Here is a 26,579-nt window from a genome sequence, read left to right as displayed (position 1 = left end):
CTCAGCTCTCCAGTTAAGGAAATACCAGTTTTAACAGCTGGAGGGTTATCTGCCAGTGACCACTCTTGTTGTGTCACTGGCATGTGACTCATCAACTCCTGTGCTCTGCTGCTCCTCCACGTTTGTTCAGCATTGCCAACCCTTGTAAGTTGCAGGTGCCAAAATGAGTTTTGACCCACACCCATGCATTTATCTATGCCTCACGATTTTACCAAGGCTGGGCTTCTCTTCCCTGTACAGCACATTCTTGGGTCCACTTAATCCAACCGATACTGGAAAACCAGTTGGCTCCAAATGTTGGATCACACACTGATATGAAGAAAATTAAACAATCTGAACACACTTGGGCAGAGTTGTCTAGCATAAAATGTATGTCCAGTTAATCTCTGATGATTAGCCCACTGACAATCCTATATGGAGCCCATAGTTTAAGACTGCCAGCAAACTTACTGTGGCACCCATGCCGCTTGGTGCCACCAATGCTCAAAACGCACATGTGCTATAGGTTGTTCACCCCCCCACACCCCCCCTAACAACAAATCCATCACAAATGGGATAATGATGTGTTATCTTTGCTGCAACATGAATACATACTGTAGTATATTATACAATTAACAATTAACTAAACCAAGGTACTAGTACAACAAATACTATCGAAACAGGGTTTTATATATAAAATGTGCATTTCTGGGTGCAACTCAAGCAGCAACGAGACAGAGGGAGCTGAAGGGTCAGAGGTGTCTCCACCATCTGTTCAGGAGCTGAGTGAGACATGCTGCAGGAGCAGAGCTTATAGGACGCTGTCAGGCACTCCTCATTCTCTCTCTAGGAACATTTTGAACTACTATCATCAGACACGCATCCAGCAGCAGTGAAAATAGAACCACCAGACTATAATTGTTAAAATGCTGAGCTCCTGTTTAGACAGTTTACACGACTTACTTCAACATTTCATTACATAGTGCAGTTGTTTATAAGTTTTCGGTGAACATGTTTTTGGCTACTTGTGTTTTCTGTGAGCTACGTGATGATATTTTACTGTTATGTGGAATTGATCCATGGAAAAACATTTGCTTGTTTTATTGTGGACATACAATACAATTAAAATGAACTGATTTCAATTTGTCATTATCTGAATAATGGATGGAATTACATTCAGTACATTCCCCAGAGTGACAGTTTTAGCAAATTCATGATGATTTGTAAAAACATTGGATATCAGTGATGCAGAGGCATAGCTTTGCAGTATAACTATTGCAACATAAAAAGGGAGAAAGCGCAGGAACAACCAGTAAGTGCAAACTCACAGTTAGAGCCTTCCCTCCCATCCAGCAGGTGGCGGTAGAGGCCTAAAGGCTTCATAGAAAAGGAAACTCGCCTCCTACGGTTGAATTTGAAAACAGGCGGCAGTTTTGCGACTAGAAAGCTCACAGCAAGGTAAACGTATAACCCTTTTAAGATTGATAGCCGAACCATTTTCATGTAACATTAAACTTATGTTGTATTAAACAAAGCTCGGTTTGTCGGGAGGGACTTGCTTTTTGGCTCTTGTTTACGTGTAAAGTGTGTCGGACATCTAAACAATCAGACTGCTGCTGTGTCGGTGCTGGAAAAGAAACGTTACTCTCTACTTTGCAAAACGTCTGCTGTTGTATACATGTGTTTTCATATTTATGTGATACTTTTTGGTGTTAGATGACTGCGGACAGTGAGATAGAGCTAAAGGAGGCGTTTCAACGGGCTCAAAAAGGACACAACAACAAGGCGAAGCTGGTGGCGAGCCTGAAGAGTCGCTACAACAAGGTACAGCTGCTGATCGTGCTACCTGCCAAACACACCTTTCTCTAATAAACCCGTTTCAAATAAACACTGCCTTACTTGAACCTTTATAACCACACACTTCAATAGATTTTATTGACAATCTTATGTCATAGACCAAAATGCATGGTTTTCAAAAAATTTTACAAATAAAAGTGCAACTACGGGGCTTTAGAAGTTGCATAATTTGGTTGCAATTTAATTTCGGATGGTCTAAGAGAACATTAGAGAAGAAACGATGCCATGAAGACAAAAACAAAAAGAACACAGGTCAGGGATAACGTTGTGCAGATGTTTGAATACGTTACACCAGTGATCCCCAACCCTAGCCTGCATGTTTTAGATGTTTCCCAACTTCAACACAATGATTCAAGTGTTTGAATTGCCTCTTTAGCACGCCTTCAGTTGCTGCTAACCTCTGTTAATCACCCATTCATTTAAGCCAGGTGTCAAATAGCAAGGAGGAACATAAAACATGCACGACATTGGGCCAGGATTGGAGAACTCTGTATTGAACAAAATCCCAGATTTTGGAGATCACACGGAGTGCTGTTCAATCCATCCTCTGAACAGCATGAAATGAAGTTTGTGGTTGATACTTCAGCAAGACAGTGTTTTTTTTAAAATTATTATTTCAATCCAAAATACTGTTTTGCTTCTATTTGTTTTAGAGTTGAATGTTTGTCACATGTTTCACTTCCTCCTCCAGCTCGAGGACAAGACTCTGTTCCATGAAGAGTTTGTCCACTACCTGAAGTATGCAATGATTGTGTACAAACGAGAGCCTGCTGTTGAAAATGTGATCGAGTTTGTGGCCAAGTTTGCCACAAGTTTCCAGCCTCCGCCCAATGCAGAGGATGAGCAGCAGGAAGAAGAGGAGGAGGAGGAAGAAGATGAAGATGATCATCCGTTTCTGAGTTTCATCTTCAACTTTCTGTTAGAGGTATTAAGCGTATATGATATTCTTTTTGACCTTTATTAGCACTCAGCAGTATAAGATTTATCTAAAAGAAGACTTTCAGATTCCAAATTTAAAAGTGTAAAAAAAATTATTAAACATATTTTACAGAGTAGAAATTTTTTGAGGACATGCACCGCTACCTGGATGTCTAAATGACCCTTCACAGTTAAAATACCTGCACCACCAACCTGATGTGACGACGTGAAACTTGTTGGCTTTTCCCCCTCCATTTCTCCCTTCAGTCTCACAAAGCCAGCAATCACGCAGTGCGCTTCAGAGCGTGCCAGTTGATCAACAAGTTGCTGGGCGGCATGGCGGAGAACGCCCAGATCGACGATGACCTCTTCGACCGGATCCACCAAGCCATGCTGGTCCGCGTCACGGACAAGTTCCCCAACGTGAGGATCCAGGCTGCTTTAGCGATGACCCGCCTCCAACAGCCAAAGGAACCCGACTGTCCCACCATCAATGGTTTGATTTTTTATTTTATTGTTTTACTTGTTAATTTTAAATCTTGTAAGTATTGCACTTCAGAAAGTTGCTAAGCACCCAGTTTTATGGCTAATTTATTATTTATCTGTTTTGTTCTGCTAATGTACATGTCTTGATAACTGTCGATCGTTGTTTAATCCAAGTTTGTGATTCCTCTATTTGCATTGGCCCGTCAGCTGTCTCATTCTTAGTCTCGTCTGTATTTTCAGCTTACATGTTAATTCTAGAAAATGACAGTAACGCGGAGGTGCGACGTGCCGTTCTTTCCTGCATCGCAATGTCGCCACGGACTCTGCCTAAAGTTCTCAAACGCACTCGAGACATTAAAGAGAACGTCCGCAAGCTGGCCTACCAGGTACACATGCAATCAGTCAGCTAAAAGATGTGTGTTGGTAAAATGCTGGGAACTCTGGCTTCTTCTGTAATTTCACCTTTATTTTCCTGTCTTCGGCTAAAGGTTCTCTCTGAAAAGGTTCACATTAAAGCTCTTACCATCGCACAGAGAGTCGGTCTGCTGCAGCAAGGTCTCCATGACACCTCAGGTAATGTTTTGTTTTTTCATGGTTAAAAATAAAAATCTCCATTGCATCAGAATGGCTGTGGCGAACAGATAAAGTCTCGCTTAACACTTTGACACAATGGCATCAGTACGTATTAAAAATATCATCAGGCTTAGATGTATAAAAAAATATTTTTAGCCTTCTCAAATCTATTAAAAATCTATCAGGTTGATGATTAATTTAGCTTAAATAGCACCTTTTAATATTTAAACTATTAGTGTGTCGAAACCAGTTTGACCTTTTAGTGTAGTTTCTGTTTCCAAGAAGTTTAAGATACAAGACGACAATAAATACAAACATGGAAGACATCTTTTATTGATTTTAAAAAGATGTCTTTATATATTTCAGTTTTTTTGTGCACATTGTGGCTCTTAAATAAACTTAAAGGCCAGTAGTTTCAGATGAGTGTGTTTGTGTTAAATCAGTCTTTTCGACCGGCTTTGTGTGTCTCAGAGTCGGTGAGAGACATCGTTTGCAGTCGCCTGCTGCCGGCTTGGCTGCTTCGGCTGGATGGAAACGTCATCGAGTTGCTCCATCGGCTGGACGTGGAGAACTGTGCAGAAACCGCTATGGAAACCCTGAAGGCCATCTTTAAAACGATGCCAGCCGAAGAGCTGCTGCAGAACAGAGCGCAGCTCGACGACAGGTAGGCTCTCGGATTTCCTTCTTTCATGTGCGCCAATTTAAACATCTCTCTGACATAAACTAATAAAGTTTTGATTTAACAACAGGAAGGTGATCCCGGAGGACTCTTTGACCTGTGAAAATGTTCTTTACTGGAGATCTCTGTGTGAGTTCCTGAAGGGTAAAGGAGATGATGGGGAGGAAATGCTTGAACAAGTGCTGCCAGATGCTGCAACCTATGGCGACTACCTCTTTGGGTAAGTTACTAGATAAGAGAGTCACAAAATAAGTATTGTGCAGTCCGTATTTTGCATTTTCAAAGTTTATTCTAAATGAGTTTGACAAAGTCAGTGGATTTCAAAAACATAAGCTTTCTGGTTTGGTTGGACCTTGTAAGATATGAAGAGATGCACACAGAGAAGTGCAGGCAGTTGGTAACTTGAAAAACCCAGTATTTTTCCATCAAGTGAATGCACCATGGATCAACAGCAGCTGAAGTCACGCTATTGGTGGAGGTGCAAACAGTAGAATACATAGCATAGGAATTGTGGGAAAGAAAGTTGTACAAAATGGTGACAGAGGACTGGATGAGCAGTTGCATGTGATTTTTTTAAATTATTTTTTTTATAAGATTTTTTCTTTTAAATGTGCACAAAACTTTCATAGATTCAGTACAAATCTTGTTCTTCCTTCTGTTATATTTGCTTTGTGGAAACTTGGCAGGCTATAAAATTAAAACATATTTTCCAGATATTACAAAGAGATATTACCCAGCAATGACTGCAGAAAATAAATGAACACTTTAGAGCTTTATTTCTAAGGGCTGTAATCGATTTTTAAATAGTTGCTTTTGATTTCCATTTGGCTGGAGTCTGTCTCCCCCTCTAGAGTAAGATCTTGTGCCTCTTTGTATCAGCTGCAAAGAAAAATATGTTCCTTTGTGTTTTTCTTGTATGTAGTTAATGTTATTGTAGCTACTTTGTGACACAATAAATCTGAAAATCTAAATTTCTATGACAATGTTGTAACCGCAGGTATCTGAAGGCCCTGTTTCCTGAAGAGTACTTTATGTATGTAACTGTGTGGATAACTGAAGCCTTACCATTTAATTTATTTAAAGTGTGACTAACCATTTGTGTGTGTTTTACTCACTTTTTTTATATTTAAGTGTGACTTTTATTTTAAATAAAAATGTGTTTTTTAGCTGCCAGGCTTGCCTAAGATGCTTCATACTTGAACTTGCAGAAAGCGACTTACTGCGTACTGCCTTGCTGGTGTGTGTGTGTGTTTGTAAAGAGTTAAGGGTGGAGGGTGATGCTACTGCTGGAGTTTAACTGACTCTTTGCTTTGTCTGCTGTAGCTATCTGAAGGCGGTGCCTGTGCTGACAGAGGAGCAGAGGGCTGACTTCAACCAGCTGGAGCTCGTCATGACCAAGGAGTTCATCTCCCAGCAGCTCATTCATCTCATCGGTTGCCTCGAAACCAACGAGGAAGGCGGCAGGTAAACCCAGAGCAAAAATATCTGGATGTAATGCCAAACTGAATCTTTGTCTATGGATAAGTTGATGAATGGGTACAAGGGTGGATGAAGCACACAGACTTAGATGTAGATGTACAAACTAAAGCTCAGTTTCAGTTTACTATCTATCATTGTATCCATTGGCTCATCAATCTGTCCTTTTTTTTAATTTTTTTTATGCAAAGCTGGTAATGAATTTCCCAACAAAAAATGTAAAAGAAACCAGAGCGATCAATAAATTCCAATTAAAGATGCAAAGATATAAAAATTTGAGCTGATATGATTGCTGTTGACCAATAACCGATATTTACTGATGTATATGTTATCCTGGACTTTCAACATTATCAAAAACGACCATACCACTTATGTTGCTTCTCTGCCTCATTTAAACACTCCTGCACTGCATCCCTGTCACATGACCAAGTAAACCCCATATGTCCAGCCTCCTCCACTGGAAAATAAACATACGCTGTTAATATTGACCCGGTTTTACTTGTCGGTTTATTGATCTTTGAGAGGGTGTACTTGCATTATTATGCCATTACCTGAAAATGGTCTGAAATAGACATTATCGCAATAACTTCTGTCTCGTCCATCTATCTGTCAGTTTGTTCTTCCATTGTTTCCAAAAGGAATTATAAATTCAAAAGGAATAAAAAAAAAAATCTATAGAAACTCTGAATCTGTTGCTGAAGTTATGGAACATAACTTCAACAACAGTTATGTGACATACCGTGCCATAACTTTCTGTATGATGATATGTCGGACTAACTGAGTTGTGTTCGTAGGAAGCGTGTTCTGGCGGTTCTGCAGGAGATGCTGGCTCTCACGCAGACCCCATCTTCTCTGGTGTCTCTCCTCACCGAGAAGCTCCTCGCCCTCATCCCAGACGACCAAAGACGCATCCAGACCGTAAGCCGGACTTTGACTTTAGACGAACATTTTCATCAAGTCAGACGTCTTGTCAACTGAAGTAGATTCTCAACAAGAGCCAGTTAGTCGGAAACGGAAAAACAATGCAGTACTGACTCCGGTGTCTCGGTCTTGCTGTTGAATCGTTACCTCTCTGAATCATGTTTAAAGGAGCTGGCTTTCTTTAACAGGTGGCAGAGGTCATTTCAGACGTGAGAGAACCCATCATGGAGGCCAGTCAGCCGGTGGATGAGAACAGGAGCCGCCGGCAACAGGTCCAGGTGGGCTAGACTTGGAGAAACATTTTCCCAGATTGCATAATTGCAGAAAATTATACAGCTGTTTTGTTGAACAGGTGAAACCATCACCTGATGGTAACATCGTAACAGATTCGGTCAAAAACACAAGTGTTTATTTAACTTGTGTACTTCATGCGCTAGTGTGATTGTATATTTACTGCTTATTAGGACTGCAACTAACACCCATTTCTATTGATTATTTTGACGCTCTGCAGTGTTAGATATACATTCAAAGATAAACAAACGAGTTCCCTTTTTAAATGAGAAAGAAAAACATGTTCCCGGAAATGCAATATCATAGCATCACTTTCATGTAGTCAAGAGAAGCTAAAACAGTCCCACTTGCAGTTCTGAGTAGAACATGTTTACAAACTGAGAAGATATATTTTATCTTAAATGCCAAATATGAATAAAGTTTTGGCTTAATTTCTGCTCGGAAGGAGGTAATCTTTCAGCAAATGGCCCTTACTTAAGTCTGTATTCTCTAGTTATAATTTAAATTGATTATTAAATTAGTTGACTATTATCTCAAGAACAATCGATTAATCACGATTAATTGTTTCATCTCTACCGTGTATTGGTTTCAGTTTACCTTACCCGGTTGTAACCTTCTGGATGAGTGGAGGGGGGGGGGGGGATTTTGTCCACTCTCCTAGTTAACTCCAGCTAAGGAGTGACTCGACTCATCCTCCTCTTCCTCTCTTGCGGTTCCCTCCAGCTTGCAGAGGTGAAGGTTCGCCTCATGGAGGCCAAACAGGACCTGGAGGACTGCATCGCCGCGCAGGACTTCAGTCGAGCAGCAGAGCTGAAGGACTCCATCGCGGGTCTGGAGGATCAGAGGAACCAGGTCCTGCAGGAGATCTCACAGAGCAGCCAGCCAGTCGACAGGGAGGCTCGCGCTGAGAAGGTGTGCGAGGACACGAGAAGATTCACAGCAGTCGTGAAAGATGGATAAAAATGTAACACAATATTCTGCGACAGAACGACCCAGAGACTCTCCTGAGGTGTCTGACGATGTGCGCCGAACTGCTGAAGCAGATGAACATCAAGACTCGGACTGGTCCCACTATAAGCGCCTTGATGTCATCACTGGTAATTAGTCTGCATTCGATTCATTCTGGTATTTATTTGACCTACCTTCCTTCCAGTATTTATTTATTTATTTTTTATTTCTTGCTTGTTCTTCCTTCTGAACTTGCTACCTCGATTTCGTGCTTCCTTACAACGTCTTTCCCTTCTTTCTTGTCCTTCCTTCCAAGTCCTGCTGACTGTAACATTAGTAATTGATTAGAAATCTGGGATCATTTCACAGTAAACTTTTGTATTTCCAAAATGACCGAGATGTGTTCAAACTGGAGTCTGGAAAAGTTTTAACTCATGGAATGTCAATCAGGCGATTAATGATCACAGAAACCAAGTCACAGAAAATTTGTGTTTATTGTAGTCGATTCAAATTCTATTAAAGTTTTTGCTCAGCGTTGTTGAAGCTACAGAGCTGCTTGTAGCTTCAGTCCATCAAGAGCTGGACTGAAGCTAATCAAAAGCTTCAGTCCAGCTCTTGATGACTGGACTGAAGCTTTCCTGACTTAGCCTCTCATGCGGCACTGCTAAGTTGTTACTGGAGTAAAAAAACGGTTCAGGAATCGTTTTTGGCAGCTGCTAAATATTCCTCAAACGTTGTGCCCATCATTTAACAAACATGCTCTTCAAAGTGGTTCCTCCAAGCTGCACGGAGTCTGACTCCGATTCCTTCAAAGCAGCAGAGGGGCTAAAAAAAGAAATCAAAGCAATTCAAGTTTCCCTGCTAGAAGTGGCTTTTTGGGGGGAACTGTAGAAGTCGAGGCATCAGAAAAATGTCAACTTTCTGAACTTACTGCAGGTATACAGAGTAGATGACAAAAAACACGAGAAAGCAGAAGGAAGGCGCCGTTAAGAGATAACTACAGTTGCAAACAGATCTTAAAAATAGCATCTGTCTAAGACTGTTTTAAAAATACTTCCTCTTCAAAAAGGAGAGAACCCAAAATATCTCTATCAAGAATAGAGATAAAAGAAAAATATTCCTCCTTTGAATCAATCTGTCAGAACGGGTGTTCACTTAGCTGAATGTTTACTCAGCCTCATTTTATCAATACTGTATTAATCCGTTGTTGAAACTGCAGAATTGGAAACAGCAGAGCGGTGGATCACGTCTCATTTCCTTTGCTTTTCCTCTCAGGTCCTTCCCTCCATAGCGAACGCTCACCCTGCCGTTCGCAACATGGCCGTGGTGTGTTTGGGAACCTGCACCCTGCACAGCAAGGAGCTGGCCAAGACCCACATGGTCCTCCTGCTGCAGGTGAACTCATTTCTGAACAGATTCTTACCAGAGTGTGCAGATTTAGTTTTTTTTTTTTTATTTGCAGCTTCTGATGCTTGTGTGGGTTCACAACAACTGCTGCTTCGTTTTCTAGCAACAAATCCTTCAGCCTGGCTCAAACATATTAAGTTAACGTAAACCGAAATGAAGACACATTCATACCTCTTTGCTTTTCCACACTACAACCACCAGCGTTAGGTCAACACAAAGAAGCACATAATCATAGTGTCTGCCCATCCTTAAAAAGTCTGAAATTTATGTGTCTAAAATTAAAACTTTAAAAGGTCTTAAATTCATTTTTAAAAAATGCAAGTGAACCTTAAATTCAATTTTAGATTTTTATGAAATATACTGTCATCTCGTAGTTTTTTTTCCCCCCTCCCTTGCAGGACTTTTCTATCAAGCAAAAATATGAGTTGTACTCAGATGTTCTGAGGTGGTTGAGGCCACCAGTAGTTAGCTGCTAATATACCCTTGTTGGCTAGCTGGTTAGCATTTCTGCGTCAATCATGGGCGATGGGCTCGACACACGGGAGAGCGATGAACAGAGGCAGATGAAAACCATCGCCACTCTGGATGAAACCAAAGAGACGGGACGCAATAATGACGACAGCAACAACAGTTGACATCCACAAACAACCCCAGAAATCTCAGGTTTTGCAATGCTTAATTGTAATGCAGCAAGTTCTCAAAAAACACCTCCGAATGTTTTTTTGTTTTCAGTTTTAGACATCAATCAAGGTTGTGTTAGAAATGCCTTAAATTTGACTAACTGAAACCTACAGATCACATCAAATTTTATTTGTAAAGCACATTTTGGCAGCAAAGCATTTCAAAGGGCTTTACATCATAACAAGCACAAAAACACAAAGTCATGCAACATAGAATCAACAATCAAAACATTACATTAAGTCAAATGCCATCGTTAAATTCGTAATTTATTATGTTTCAAATGCAACTCTAAACAGGTGGGTTTTTAGTTGAGATTTAAAGGAAGTTGGTGTTTCAGCTGTTTTTCAGTTTTCTGGAAGTTTGTTCCAGATTTGTGGTGCATAGAAGCTGAACGCTGCTTCTCCTCGTTTGGTTCTGGTTCTAGGGATGCAGATACCCAGATAATTATTATGTGAGGAAATAAAGCAATGTTTTTCTCTTACCTTACATCAAATATAGTCCGGTTTATGGTCATAAAGTGACAAATCCAAGAAAATTTGAATAATTTTGCGAGCCACTGCAGGTAATGTAGTTCTTAAAGTTAAGAGCCACCATAGATCTGAAGGCATTAATGAGAACAAAATTAGAATCTGGGTTTTCATTTTTGTTTTTTTCTCCAGATCGCCCAGCTGGATGAGGTGAAGATCCGCATCAGTGCTCTGCGGGCGATCATTGACCTGCTGCTGCTGTTCGGCTTCCAGCTGCTCTCTGAAACGGCGTCCGTTCAGACCGTCCAGCCCCCACTGTCACCCGACAGGCAGGAAGGCGACGCGACACCAGCCGAGGACAAGGGGAGCATTCCAGAAGACACCGCACAGAGCATACTGGTGATGCTGTCAGAGTTCCTGGACAGTGAGGTGAGCTTGATTAATTTGTACACCGCTCTGACAAATAAGTGTTTTGTGTCTAGCGTTGAAATTGGATTTAATTGTGATGAATCGATTACTGAAATAACTAAATTAGTAGTTGGTTAATTGTTGCACTCGGCAGTAATTAAGCCAAAACTGTACAAAACGTATGTACATTTAGTCAAACAGCAGATGTTGTGTTTTATTTAAGATAAAACAAAAAAAACTGTCTGTAAATGTTTTACCCCCCCATAAATCTATTAAGGAACCTTTTTTATTTATTTATTTTTTAGAAAAATGGTAAATAGATCAGTCTTGCACTGTATTTTTAAGTCAAGAAGAAGGATGAGATTTTCACATGTTGATAGACAAATTTTTTTTGTGCAGATGAATCCTTTGGTACAAATGATGAAGCATATTCGGATGGAATGATGGTATTACAGTTGAGGCAATACAAATATTTTTATTTAAATAAGGAATTCAATAATTTTTGTAGTTTTATATACATTTCCAAAATTTTAAGAAAGAAGCTTAAGAGGTTAGATTAAAAAAAAAAATTGCGCAATAAGCCAATCCATTAATCCAATTTTCTATTAATCATCAGAATAATCCATAAAATCGCTGCAGCCATATTTGTGTCTGACTTTCGGAGGGATTTTGAATGTTTTTCTGTTAAACAAACCCAGATGTCTGACCTGCGGACGGAGACGGCAGAGGGTCTGGCCAAGCTGATGTACACGGGCCGCATCTCCAGTGCAAAGATGCTCTCACGCCTGGTGCTGCTGTGGTACAACCCTGTCACTGAGGACGATGTCCGCTTGCGCCACTGTCTGGGAGTTTTCTTCCAGCTCTACGCCCGCGAGAGCAGGTCCTCCAGTGATAACAGCCTCAGGTTTAGTCAGAGGATTTCCTCTCTCTGCGTTGTGATTACACAGCAGTTGGTGTTTGTGTGACAGGGCCCACCAGGAGGTCGTGGAGGAGACGTTCCTGCCAACGGTTCGGACTCTGCTGAACGCACCGGCCACTTCTCCACTGGCTGAGGTGGACATTAACAACGTGGTTGAACTACTTGTTGAGCTGACCCGTCCCAGTGGACTCATCAAACCTTCAGCTAACACAGAGGTGAGACGGAACAACGTCCAAGAACTTCAGCAACTTCCGACATGCAAAGATCTTCTGGCAGAAGATCGTTACAGAATGTTGTTTCTTCACTAACGATCTTTAATCACAGTCAGGCTTTCACAATACAGATGGTTTTTTATCAAATTACTTACAACTGGAATCTATAATTAGGGGGCGACTGAAGGAAGTATGTTGTGCTGGATTTTATTTAGAGGCGTCATTCCTTTGGACACAAATGCATGTAGTAAAAATATCTTGAAAACCAATCTTCACAATCATGAGCTGTTTAGTGTTGGCTTATTACATTTGATAACATCTGAAAAAGCTCGAAACATGTGAATACTTCTGCAAGGCACTTCACACATGACAGCCATGTTCACTGAATTTCAGTAGTCTGTATATGCCTGACCATTTGTCCTGGTGTGTTTTTTTTTTTTTTTTTTTTCAGGAGGTGTGTGTCCATGACTACCTGGCAGTGCGTATGTGTGGAGAGATGCTCACAGATCCCACTGCGCCTGAAGTCCGCCTTTACGCCAAGACTCTGAGCAACCTGGAGCTCAGCAAAGAGGAGACGGTGAGGGACGACCTGACTACACTGCTGCAGCAGCTCGTACAGGTACGGATGAGAACAAGACCAAGCACTTTGGTGCCGTTCGGAAGCATTTTGAAACGAACCGGGCTTGAATCTACGCTGCAGTTCCTCCTGTCTCACGGCTCCTCTTTGGGTCCTGGCAGGTGGTAAAGGATCGCGTTTGCCTCCGTGCTCTGGAGAAGATGCTGCGTCAGCTGGTGGACTCTAAAGAACAGGCAGAGGTCGTCAACGCCAGTGCTCTTCAACCACTGGACGTCAACGCAGACGGTACACACCTTTAAATATTCTCTCGTCAAGCGAATTGATGTGCGTAAATCCAATTATACCTGGTGTGAAGGAGTGGCCTTATCACCTGAGAGACGCTGAGTGTATTTCAAAAAGCTTTCATTTCTGTAAATATGCATTGTGTCTCTGTAGAAGCAGCAACAGAAGATCCATCAAAATCCACCAAGAGACCTAAGAGAGGTAACTCAGACCCTATGCCTGTACATTGAGTTATTCACAGCACAGTTTTATTTATAGAGCTCCTGACAGGAGGAGGAGGTGACTCAGCTCCAGGAGGTAACCTGAGTGTCTGTCTGCCTGCACAGGTCAAAGGAAAGCCAGCACTGCCAAAGGGGGCAGGAGGCCGAGCAGAAAGGCTGAGTCATCAGAGGAGAGGTGAGTTCAGATCTATTTTAACAGGACAGAAATATGCCAGTTTTCTTTCACAGTCACGCCTTTACATCCTGTGTGCATCTGTGTTTGGCTGCAGTGATGGAGAAAACGTCCCAGAGTCCGTTCCTGTGGTGCGTTCGTCACGGAGGGCAAAGATTGCTGCTCTGGAGAAAACCAAACTGGATCTGAACCCTCTCATCAATCAAGAGGCCAATGTGTCGTGAATGTTCACTCTTCAACAGTTTAAGTGTTTTACTCAGCAGGAACAGAAATTTATTTGTCTCCTATTGCTGTTGGTACATGCAATGTCTATATAGTGATAATTATTCATTACCTACTGGGTCTTAGTAAATGCAACTAAGCTCTAAACATTCACGGCTAATAACTATTGCTGTCATCTCTTAAGCTTTCACTGAATTTATTTGTGTGGCATTATTTTTTCTGCCTTAACTTTTATAATAAAAACAAATAGAAAAATAAGTGGTCTCCTTTACTATATGTATTAGTCATGAGTACCGTATTTTCCGCACTATAAGGCGCACCTTCAATGAATGACCTATTTTAAAACTTTTTTCATTTATAAGGCACATAGAATAGACACTACAGTAGAAGTGTGGAATTCTTCCTTACTTTTCTCTCTGTCCTCTCTTGTGTCCCATCTTCCCTCTTTTGTCCAGGAATGTTTGCAGGTGTAACTAGGGCATTATTCTAAAATTTTCAATTTTTTTTGAATGATTAAAAAAAAAAAAGCTTAATTATTTTTACTCTACATACATTTCTATAATACCCTCTGAGTTTTGCTTTTTGAAATGAGACAAAAATTATGTCACAATATTCTATATATTTACCTGCATGTTAAACTCAAATTGATAAAAAACAAAAGAAATTCTGTGCTAGCAGCTTGTTTTAAACATGGCTTAAACTTATGTTTCAAAACAGCCTACAAGTGTCAAACCTTTGGGTTCACTCTAAACTGAAGGCTCGTTAAAGATATGTACCACATTGGGCCATTCATACAGCATATTTTAACAATAATCACTCAGGATCTACTGGAAAAGACTTTATTGATCCAGTTACAGACACCTCTGATGAATCTGTAACGCACTGTATAAAAACACTTAAAAAACACATACAACAGAGCACCAGGGTTATTCACCACAAGACCGAGCCTTACAAACCTCCCTTATGATAAAAATGCAACCAGTGACAAATCTATGCAAATGTGTAGTCAGTCATAATACACACTGTATGGTTAAGTTTTGACCTATGTGCTCTTAGATGGCAGGAAAAGCAAATTGATCCCAGATTAGTGTTGGTCAATCAATTCTCTGGCCTCATCTATGACTACTAAGCTAAACAGCAGTAGGCTTAGCACAGCCCCAGTGGAGGTAGGCATCTTAAGAAAAAAACAAAAAACACCAGAGAAGCAGTAACATCTCCCATCTGTTCATATACTGCTATAATGAATAATGCTAGAAGTAGAATATGATTTAATGCTATGGTGGGAAAAATAGTTTTTGTTACTTTCCTGCTTCTATGAAGAGAGAAAAGCAGAGCGATCTGCTTTAACCCATTAAATGCTGAAGTGTGAGGACATCGGTGACTGCAAGCGCATACTGACATGTTTTAATGGGTTAAAATCTCATTACATGTCAATGGACAAAGGTGAATAACATCCCAGGGCAATGGTAACTGGGTACATCCATTTGTCTGTCAGCAATAAAATAATTTCTAAATAATGATAAATCATCTGGCTTTGTATTGCACCAAAGAGAGTTTCTAAGTTTACAGTAGGACCTGGGGGTGGGATATGGGCTGTGCAAAACACGGGAGGAGGAGGAGCCTGTGTAGTGGGATTAATAATCTCACGTGGAATAGTGCAAGAAGTACATCTGGCAGCAACTAAGTGAATGCTGGAGGTAAAAAAGAGACAGATTACTAGGTTACGACTAACCACGAAAGGACAGAGAAAGCAACGCTTATGTCCTACAACTGCTTGGTGGGACACAACAAGGAGCATGTAGTCCCTGCAAGCTTGCAGATGTAAAAACAAACAAAAAAATAATTAAATGCTTTTAGTTGGGGTGACAAATTACCAGCTTACCTGAAAGGGACATAAAGTGTCAATTGAGTTACAATTCATCAAAGACCATTCCTTCATTAAAAGTATTTTTGTGGTCTGCTAAGTCAAAATAAACCAAGGGCTTGGATTAGACAAACATTGTTAAAAGTATTTCAATGCTTTATCTTTGATGCGATAAAAAAAAAAAAACTAATTAAAGTTTGTATTTTAAGAGTGCTAAAATAAGAGCTGTTATAAATATGAAAAGTATATATTTAACAGATTTTAGAACAGGAGTGATTTTTAAATAGCAAAATTACAAACTGAAAGAAGAGAAGTGGTGTTGACCTTCATGTGGGGTGGAGTTGACGGCGCTGTGTTGATGCAGTCGAGCTCCGTCTTTGCTTACAACAAGGCTTCACTTTATAAATATTCAACCTATTAAAACTCTTGAAAGTAATGAGTAATGCTCTAATATACACGATCAGAGAAAAGAAGCACATACATGTCCATGGATAACAATAGTGCAACATCAAGCTTTTTTTTTTTAAGTTAGACTGCTACATAGCTGCTGAGTGTAAGACTGAACCATAGTGAGGCGGTCAGTCCACGTGGTCAGCTCAACGTCCAAAGGCACCAGGTTAAACTGCAGCCTCATCCCAGAAAGAGGAGGAGCCCTTGCTTCATTTAGGTTCCTGGCAGAAAAACAGATCATTTTAATTTGACAGGCTACATTGTAATTATTAAATTTTAATGTCTTCAAATTGAAGAACTAGGAAAAGGGTAGTTACCAATAACATAGTCGCACCATCTTGGCCCGGTCAGGCCCCTCATTCGCGATTGTCTCAACACTTTTGCTGGTGGTGGTTGGGGTGTTTCAGGGGATGCTGCCTCAGATTGATTGTGTTTATCCCTCTGTTTCCCATTTGAGACCGATTTGGGTGCACAATCGGGCTGCTTTCTTGAGCAAATCCTCTTGTTCAAGCTCCTTTTTCTTCCATTTCTCACAGCTTTTGCAACTCCTTCCAGGTCCTTCTCGTTTCCTTCGAAGAAGTCTGTAGAAGGCGAGCCGTTATCCAGTGTCACAGTGCAAGAGTCTCCCTCTTCCTCGGTTGACTCGTTGTCTGGAGAGTTGATCTTCCTCAGAAACACACGACATTCTTTCAGCTTCTCGGGACTCCAGGCTTTTGAAGAGAGCTTCTGCTCTTTGTGGATAGCATGCTTCAGAGTTTGATCGACAGAGCAGGCGGGAGAACTTTCCTGAAGAGAGTCAGGTAGTTGTTTTGCTGATCTGTGTAATGCTTTATGATGATTTAGTTGAAGAACATTTGCTATTGGCCTGTTTGAGGAGGCCATTTTTCTTTTGCTTTTCTTTTTACTTTTCCACGATTGCCACCTCTCCCTTTCTCTCAAAGTTAAAAACCTTCTCCTCACCCTAAACAAAGTGGCCTGAAACTGAGCAGACAAGCTAAATCTCCGCCGCATAACACCTCGATTGTGTTTGCCCACTGCAAGTCTGGAAGCAAACAGTCGTCGACGTATCTGATGAAGCTTTTTCTTCTTCCTCAGTCGTAGCAGAGCCAGCTGATGCTGTAGAGGACTTTTTGGCACAATCTTTGGAAACTTCTTGATATGCTTGCGGAGTCTCTCTGCCTGCGGACTGTGGCGAACATTTTTATTATTGGTAGAACGAGGGAAGTGCATGATTTCAAATGGATTACGGGAGCTTGCCTTCTTGACAATAGCCAAAGACTGTGTCTCGGTGGTCTGCATAAACCAGGAGCAGATCTGCTGCATGCTACAGGACCTTGGTTTGTTGGGTGAACAATCAAACAGTGCTCTGACCGCAGAGGACTTTTTCAACTTTCTGGTTACTGGACTGTTTCCAATCGTGTCTAGATTAGAATTATGGACCACTTCTTTGTCTTGGTCATCAGGAGAATGAGTGATCCACGTGTCAGAGATGACTCTTATCCGTCTGGCAAGCTCCTGGCTCATTGTCTTCTCCTTAGCTGATGCCGCCCACCACCGTACCGTCTCTCTGGGGCTAAAGATTGAATCTAGTGAAACTTTTGCCACTTTGCTCAGATCTTGAGTGATGCTTTCTCGCTCTTTTCTAGAAGGCTGTCGTTTTAGTGTCTGAGTTTCTGCACTTGCTTGTTGATCCTCCTGTCTCCTTTCACTACTAGCCTTGTTTATAAGAAGCTTCCTGGAGCGCCTCAACAAAGCATGACTGCACTTGTATGACCCAAAGGTAGAGGTAGCAACAGCATGCACAAGGTGTATTGAGGGTTTCCTATCCCTTTTTGAGTGCCTTAATGGTATAGTCTGATTTGGCAGTTCACATTTATTTCTATTCTTTGTTTCCACCACCTCCGATGAATTACTTTTAATTGGTAATGGACTGCTGCCTATGCAAGGCTCTTTTTCAGACTCTAGTAGGAGTGTTTTCTTTGGAGGTTTTGCTTTAGGTGATATCCGGGTCTCTTTATTTATCTGAATTTGACGACGCCGAGGTGACGCAGAAGTAACAGTGACTGAAATTCCAGAGATCTTAATTTTTGCAGGTCTGCCTGGTTTTCTCAAGGGCGCAGATTCAACAGGCACCTGACTTTTAATGCTACTGACAGACTGAGTTGGGGGCTCTTTTGCAGTTCTAATAAAACTAAATTCTTCTGGGGATGATTTAATGATACATGGGCTCCTTGTTGAGCAGTGTAATGAAAAGCCCAAGTTACTTTTAAGATCCACTGCATGGCAAGTATTGTTGAAATCTGTTTGGAGCTGGTCAAAACTCTCAGACACCACTCGTTTGTTTCTTCGCGAACGGCCATACACAACTGTTATTTTAAGGTTCTTGGTGACATCGTCTTCAGCATCAGTTTTAGAACCTTTTCCATTTAGTGACTTAGACTCCGATACAGCATTTGAATCTTTCTGTTTTCGTGGACGGCCAATGGGCCTTTTCACTTTTTGCTCGAGCTGGGGTCCTAGCTTTCTTGGTCGGCCTGGACGTCGTTTTGGAGGAGTGATTTCTGCGAGGGACACCAACTCGCGTGGTGATCGCTGGTTCTCAGTTTCAGACAAACGTTTGGATGGAGTACCATCACTTGTTCTTGCACTACCTTTAGGTGAAGAGGCAGCTGACCTAGGTGAAGACTGACATGTTGCTGACTTGGCCAGTGACGATGTAGGTGATTCATGTGAGTTAACTGCTTTTGCTGGTGAAGGACTCTTCTTTGCGGGCAATACTGCATTCTCCTTGCTTTGGCTTTTGTGCTTCTGAGGTGTCCCTGCCCATGAAGACTCTACACATGGGTCAAATGCCACCTCTGTTTGTAGACTAGAACCGGAACCTGCCGACTTAAGACTATACTTAACTCCTTCATTATCCTTCACTTGGGATACATACATGAGCTTTATTGGGCTGATGTACTGAATTTTGGGGCTAGGTGGGCTGCTAACATTTATTGTACTTTTGAGCATCTTCAAAGCTTTTAGTCTTCTTGTAGATGGCCGGAGCCTTCCATATGCAGAATTATCACTGCTATCAGTTTCTTTTTCAGGGCTGTCTTTTTGAGAACTCCCCTTTTCAATGGCCTCAGTTTTCTGTAAGATCTGACATTTACCCTCTAACTGTTTACACATTGGTTCAGATGATTCCTTAGGTGTTGGCTCAAAGGTAATGTTCCCTTTGTGTTCCTGTGGGTACGGAGGGGTTTTACTGTCTAATTTTGCCAGGGTGATGTCAGTTTCTACAGATGAGGCATGAGAAATAGGAGTATGCCATGTGATGTAGGAAGAAAGTCGCTGTGGAGGGACTATATTCCTCACAGACTTTCTTATTCCCCTGGACTGGTGTGACTTACATTTCTGCCCCTCATTCATTGGACTATGAGTACCTTTATCTGGTGTGCTGTCTGTATCATAGTTTTGATCCAACATGGCTTCTTCTTTATTACAGTCAGTAGAAAGGGGAGTCATTGATACTGTCTGTGCTTGCACTGCATGGTCACCTTTTAGGACTTGTTTTCCACATGTGTTCAACAGCTCAGGGGCATGTCTAACATTAGAAATGGTAAGCTCACCTTTGCCAAAACATGTTATCCCTTCTCTCTTTTCCTGTTCAGTCCCAAGTTCATCTGTTACCATCACTGCCTTCACATCTTCCTTAGCTTTGTCCCTGTCACTTTCAACAGAAACTATGTATGGTGTTCCCTCATTAACCCCTAGATCTAGATTCTTTCCAAGTTCTACCCTGGCTTCTGTCTCTCTTCTACAAACTTCTTTAATTAGATCTGAGTCTGGGGGAGTGACAGAAGTAGGTACAGACATGTTTTTTGCTTTCACTCTTACTTTTTTAGCTTGTGGTCCCATTCTCTGACTGTATGACAGATCAAGCATGGCCAACTCCCTTTTTATTGCTAAGGCATTCCTTCTGGCACACGCATCATCAGCAGGTGTTGCAGTAGCGACCTGAATTTCCTGCCGCCGACGGGAACGGGTGTTAGGTGACTTTGGCTCTTTGTTATGATGCTGGTTAAACAGCTCATTGAGATTGTAGTCACTAGCACTGCCTGTGTGGAGCACTGTGGTAATGATTTCAGTCAGCTGGGCATCAGCATGGAATGGCTGGCTGGTTGAGGCATCTGAGGACTGGTCTTCAGAAACATAAAGAGCTGTTGTAGAGACCAGAGTAGGGTCTGCTGTGATGGTGTCCAGATTACGAGTGACGCGTCTTACAATATCCTGCAGCGAACTTCCCCCCAGATTCTGTTCTGCCTGATTATGTCCTATAGTCTTATATTGCAGCTCAGCGTCTGCATCTACACCTGCCATGTGGCAAACACTCCTCTGACTGTTTTTACCTGTAAGATCAGCTTCCTTCCCCTGAGTGTGATAGGAAAGCGATGGTGGCTTTTCTTCCATTTTCTTACTGATATCTTGGGGAATAGGAGAAAGACGAGGAGGAGAAGGACTCCGCTCTCTGTTCAGAACAGTACAAGCGCTATCCCCATATCCAAAACCCGTTTCTTCTCTGGTTCTGACAGATGTCGGACAGACATGGGGTTGGCAACAAGAACAGGAGCAAGACAGGTGTTTCTTATGAAATACAGACCTGCATAATCTAGAGGAGGAAGTACACAGTGGGGACTGTGATAACAGTGTAGACGAGACATTTGACGTCAGCATGTTTACACAGCCTGCTGCGTGGCTCTGGCTGGAATTACAGTGTAACGTCTCAGAGCATGGAGCTGGACACTTTTCTGTCCTGCACCTCTGCACACAGTCGGAGCTTGAGCCCTGCTGACTTTCACTGTTACAGTCTTTGAAAGGGTGGTGATGAAGGCTGTCATAAGATTCAGAGTCCCCCAGATGGTATGGGAAACTGCAACGACTTTGATGATTACAATCACCTGAAGGGCAGTAGAACCTGTAGTGATGGGTGTTACATTCATTTAAAAAGACTGATTGGGGTTTTATATCAACTTGCGGGTTTATACCACAGTGACAGCAGTGAAACTCAGCCTGACCAACTGATCTGTGAAATGAAAGCAATTTTTCCTGATGAGCTAATTTAAGGATTTGGTAGAGTAAGGACTGGTGTGGTGGGCAGAGAGAACGTAGAACGGTGTCCAAAGCAGAACGATGGCGTAACGTAGTCCCTCGTTGTCCCACAACTCCCCCTTCTTCTGTAACAGATGGCAGCCAGGAACTAAAGATAAAAATGCAAAACCTTCATTTAGAGGGATAAACCGAAACAAACACAAGTCAGCAAATAATTGTTCACAAAGAATTTCAGCACAGCTGTCACCAACTATAAATTGAGATAGAAACAGTAAGACCTACCATGATAAACTGACTTTGAGTTAGGATTGAATTCAAATCTGTCTTTATGATTGGATTGATCTGACTGTGAATTTCTGTACAGAGCTGTTTATCCGGACTTGAGATAACATTTATTGTGAACTGACACTATTGCTGTGCATGTATGGTATACATGACGTGCGAATGTTTACGTGGAGAGATGTTTCAACATGATCATATAGTATGTGGCAAGTTGATGGTTAACTGCTATTAAGATTATGTATACTGCAGTGCTAAATGTGTAGGAAGGCAACATGGGAGCGACTTGTGGCATAATGCTTCATTTTAAAACAAAAGTAGACAATACAGTCTGAATGGGGATACGAGCAACTTCTAGGGTGAAATAAAAGTATAAAACAAAGAGTGATATGATATTGCTTAGCTTTTGCTGATTTTCAACTTTGTATCTTAAAAGATTGCTCTAACTGGACAAAAATAAATAAACCATGTCAATTCAGCCTGCCTGCACTAAAGAGAAGCCATAATTCCAGACAACCCGGCAAGATCATAAAGTTATCAGAAATTATATAACTACAGTATTGGTGGTAAGAGTACTGGTAATATCTTTTTTTATTAAATTGTGAATGTTAGTATTTATTTATATTACACATTTAATTTATGGAGAGCTTCTTCTATACCAGTAAAAATTACTTGTACCATGTAATTATTTCCCCCCAGATTCTCTCATTTTTGGAGTTATATGTATTATAATTTTATGAAAACTATTTATTTAAGAATAATTATTTACAAAATTAGATGAGCTGGAAATTTAATGAAGTTGTTTTACATGTCTAAATATGAAACTGTGGTCCTCGTGGGGGTCTCAGTGAAGCTAGGCTGAAGTGACAAACTGGTATTTTTAATTATTCCATATTTTGCCAATTGGTGGCCAGTAGCTGTCATTAAATCATTTCCCTTGACAGGAAGTATGTTCAATTTTATTATAAAATTCAGAATTTAGTTTTTCAAGCACAATCTTGCTCTAAAGAAATATTTTTTTTTTGCCAGTAAGGTTTTTTTGATGAACAAAAAATGAAATTGCTAAGACTAAAACATTATAGGTAAGCACCATATAAAGCTGCCAGTTTATTGCATCGCATAGGCAGTTCCTCAAAAACAGCAAGAACAGCTGTCCACGTCAAAATACAATGTGCTATATACATTTTTGGAATTAAAGGCAGTACAAGTTACTGATTGATGTGGAGAACTGTTTTATTTATCAGCTGCTGAAGGCGACCGAGATGTTCTGCTGAAAGCAGGAGGAACGATTGTAGAAACGCTCAAAGGCATTTTCACATTGTATGGCAACAGTATGTTTGTATCAACATTTCTGCCAACAAAGTAACAGTTTCAAAACGTTGCCTATTGTTCAAAACAGCCAACAGTTACAGATGTTTTCCCAGTAAAAATCAAATATTCAGCAACATTAATTTTAATAGCGTGTTAGAGAATAAATTTTTTCTACCTGATAGTTAAGTACTTTCTGGGTCTAGACCTTGTCAAGGACAAACTGTACAAAATATAAAATTACATTCTGTAGTGTTCTTGTTGAGTTATAATAATCAAGGTAATTTCTAAATTATTTTATAGAAACATAAACACAAACACAACAATGAGGAAATTCTGTCAGTTCTGAACTGAAATAATATAAGTTCAAAAGCGTCCATGCACTTGTAGCATTACACATCACACTGGATGAAAGTGCCCCGTCGTAAATTAAAATTAAATCTACAGTCAAGCCTAAAAAATCAGTTACGTCTACAGTCAAGCCTAAAAATCACAGTTACGCGCCACAATTCATAAATAACAATGCATACCACAGCAAAACAGGATTCTACAAAAAATAAATAAATTATAGTGCAATAGTTTATTAATGCATAAATATAAGATTAATGTGAAGTTGCTTTACTGATTTGCAAACAGTTCAAACAAAAATAACTCTTCACCTAACAACCCTAATGTCTACAATGTCTATACACAACGTATTGCAATTAGTCTTTTGCATTAAAACATTAATGTGTTCTCATTTGTTTGTGGGAAAATGGGCTCGGTTATAATTTAGGTCAGCCCTTTTCACACATGCAGTTTTATTTAATCTGAATCTCCAAATTGCCTAAAATGTACCTTTGTAAAACCTTCATCCCACTCGTACAGACCTGATAAAATACAGGTCTGCACCTGCATTTTACAAGGTCTGTAAAATATCGAAAAGTGGGAAGAATTATGGAGGATGGCTGCTGCCAAAAAATATAAAAATAAATAGATAAAATAAATAAAATATTGATGTACCAAATATACAAAAAAAACAAGAATTTCTAGTTTTCCAGTCAGTGTGACATGAATTATTATTTGTCATTTTTAATAGCATTAACATTAGTACTGTTATTTAACGGTGCAATTCATTTCCAAACTTATTTTTTATTAGTTACCTCTTTTACTTATTCATTATTTGTATTTATTTTGCCAACTAATTATTTTTAAATGTAACTTATTCATTATTTTTTATTTAATAAAATTTTTTTTTCATACTAATAATTAGTAAGTTAATTTTTTAACATTAACATGGGCCTTGTGAGGTCAGATTCAGAGTCAGTTACTCTGTCCTTCAGGATTTACTATCTAATTGGTTATTTAAAGAACTATAGACATATCTCTTGAATAAATAAAATAAATGCCTTTTCCTACAGCACCTGTGCGTCTGTGTGCCAACAGAGCAGAAAAACTTATACAAGTCACTGGACTGAGAAGAATTTGAATAAAAATCCTTTACAATAGTTAAGTTCATTCTAAACTGAATATAGGTAAAATGGTCAGCAGCATTCACTTAAAAACCTCATCACCACATTCACCAGCAGGCTAAAGAGGAATAAGGACAAGCAACATTTCCATGGGCTTTAAACACCTAGGAAACCACGACCCTGTGTCTGAAACCGTGTTTGAGTTCTTGAGCTCATCTGTTAGCTGAAACAGTCAATTTTTACATGTGGATATTTAAGTACCTGTACATATATTTTCTAGATTTTATTTTCATTTTACCATATATATACAGGTCCGTCTTAAAAATTTGCATATTGTGATAAAGTTAATTATTTTCCATAATGTAATGATAAAAATTAAACTGTCATGTATTTTAGATTCATTGCACACCAACTGAAATATTTCAGGTCTTTTATTGTTTTAACACTGATGATTTTGGCACACAGCTCATGAAAACCCAAAATCCCTGTCTCAAAAAATTAGCGTATCATGAAAAGGTTCTCTGAACGAGCAATGAACCTCATCATCTGAATCAACAAAATAACTCTAAACACCTGCAAAAGATTCCAGAGGCTTTTAAAAACTCGCAGCCTGGTTCAAAACTCAAAACTGCAATCATGGGTAAGACTGCCAACCTGACTGCTGTCCAGAAGACCATCATTGACACCCTCAAGCAAGAAGGTAAGACACAGAAAAATAAATTTCTGAACGAATAGGCTGTTCCCAAAGCGCTGCATCAAGGCACCTCAGTGGGAAGCAAAAAGTGGCAGAAAATGCTGCACAACGAGAAGAGGTGACCGGACCCTGAGGAAGATTGTGGAGAAGGGCCGATTCCAGACCTTGGGGGACCTGCGGAAGCAGTGGACTGAGTCTGAAGTAGAAACATCCAGAGCCAMCGTACACAGGCGTGTGCAGGAAATGGGCTACAGGTGCCGCATTCCCCAGGTCAAGCCACTTTTGAACCAGAAACAACGGCAGAAGCGCCTGACTACAGAGAAGCAGCACTGGACTGTTGCTCAGTGGTCCAAAGTACTTTTTCGGATGAAAGCAAATTTTGCATGTCATTTGGAAATCAAGGTGCCAGAGTCTGGAGGAAGACTGGGGAGAAGGAAATGCCAAAAGGCCAGAAGTCCAGTGTCAAGTACCCACAGTCAGTGATGGTCTGGGGAGCCATGTCAGCTGCTGGTGTTGGTCCACTGTGYTTTATCAAGGGCAGGGTCAATGCAGCAGCTATCAGGAGATTTTGGAGCACTTTATGCTTCCATCTGCTGAAAAACTTTATGGAGATGAAGATTTAATTTTTCAGCACAACCTGGCACCTGCTCAGTGCCAAAACCAGTGGTATTACTGACCATGGTATTACTGTGCTCAATTGGCCTGCCAACTCTCCTGACCTGAACCCCATAGAGAATCTGTGGGATATTGTGAAGAGAAAGTTGAGAGACGCAAGACCCAAAACTCTGGATGAGCTTAAGGCTGCTATCGAAGCATCCTGGGCCTCCATAACACCTCAGCAGTGCAATAGGCTGATTGCCTCCATGCCACGCCGCATTGAAGGCTGCAAAAGGATTCCTGACCAAGTATTGAGTGCATAACTGAACATAATTATTTGAAGGTTGACTTTTTTGGTATTAAAACACATTTCTTTTATTTGTCGGATGAAATATGCTAATTTTTTGAGACAGGGATTTTGGGTTTTTATGAGCTGTGTGCCAAAATCATCAGTATTAAAACAATAAAAGACCTGAAATATTTCAGTTGGTGTGCAATGAATMTAAAATATATGACAGTTTAATTTTTATCATTACATTATGGAAAATAATGAACTTTATCACAATATGCTAATTTTTTGAGAAGGACCTGTGTGTGTGTGTGTATATATATATATAAAACATGTGCGAAAAGGGCCTTTGATACAATAAGCAGTCGCTGGTTACATGGATATTCTCTTGGCATAAACTCATTGTCTTTTTACTCCAGGTTATCAAACTGTGAGTACCTAAAGTAATACTGGGTAGCCTGAGACACAGTGAACAAAAAAGTTGTAGAGACAATCACACAAAAAATACTCGTATACAACGAAAGAAAATTGGGGGACGGGGAGCTTTTCAAGGAACATGGCAAATATCCTAATAGATTTGAATTTCTCCATTAAATGGCTTTCTATACATACAGGAATTAAAGTATTGGTAATGACTATAGACTCAGGCTCTCTTCCATAAGAAACAAACGGCTCATAAATGTTTCTAAACATATAAGACCTCCATCACAAGCAATGCCAAACTGGACACTGGATGTATGAGATTCAGAGGTACTGTATAATAGGATGAGGTCAGATGGTGTAAGAGCACAGGAAACAGACAGGCTAGCATAGCAGCAAAATAAATCACAGCAGCTTTGTGTGGGTAACCCTGAAAT

The 26,579-nt window shown here is 40.4% G+C and overlaps 2 protein-coding genes across 3 annotated transcripts in view; one reads left to right on the top strand and one right to left on the bottom strand.

The window, feature by feature from the left end:
- The first annotated feature begins 1,177 nt into the window (after positions 1-1,177).
- Positions 1,178-13,954, top strand: ncapg (non-SMC condensin I complex, subunit G). 2 transcript variants are annotated; one of them, XM_008413072.2, is made up of 22 exons: positions 1,178-1,437; positions 1,696-1,803; positions 2,528-2,761; positions 3,022-3,250; positions 3,481-3,626; positions 3,729-3,813; positions 4,285-4,477; positions 4,563-4,712; positions 5,816-5,956; positions 6,763-6,886; positions 7,078-7,167; positions 7,904-8,092; positions 8,167-8,277; positions 9,404-9,523; positions 10,876-11,112; positions 11,790-11,971; positions 12,060-12,225; positions 12,674-12,841; positions 12,961-13,084; positions 13,235-13,282; positions 13,408-13,477; positions 13,572-13,954. In XM_008413072.2, exons 2-22 carry the CDS (start codon positions 1,696-1,698, stop codon positions 13,696-13,698), a joined length of 3,042 nt encoding a protein of 1,013 aa, XP_008411294.1. In that variant the 5' UTR covers positions 1,178-1,437; the 3' UTR covers positions 13,699-13,954. The 2 variants fall into 2 exon arrangements, with proteins under 2 accessions (XP_008411294.1, XP_017161586.1); XM_017306097.1 differs by lacking the exon at positions 1,178-1,437 and adding an exon at positions 1,527-1,603.
- Positions 13,955-14,521: 567 nt separating this feature from the next.
- lcorl (ligand dependent nuclear receptor corepressor-like) overlaps positions 14,522-26,579 on the bottom strand; it is a 28,954-nt gene continuing 16,896 nt past the window's right edge. Inside the window, exons 7-8 of the mRNA XM_008413050.2 lie at positions 16,328-21,252; positions 14,522-16,231 (exon numbers count right to left, since the gene is read on the bottom strand). Of these exons, the coding sequence (XP_008411272.1) occupies positions 16,224-16,231; positions 16,328-21,252 (4,933 nt within the window). The 3' untranslated portion in view covers positions 14,522-16,223. The remainder of the gene's footprint in view (positions 16,232-16,327; positions 21,253-26,579) is intronic.

The sequence above is a fragment of the Poecilia reticulata genome, linkage group LG1 (genome assembly GCF_000633615.1).
Source record: "Poecilia reticulata strain Guanapo linkage group LG1, Guppy_female_1.0+MT, whole genome shotgun sequence".
NCBI classification, from domain to species: Eukaryota; Metazoa; Chordata; class Actinopteri; order Cyprinodontiformes; family Poeciliidae; genus Poecilia; species Poecilia reticulata.
Note: the sequence above shows the minus strand (reverse complement) of the source record. Positions and strands in the feature narration are given on the sequence as shown.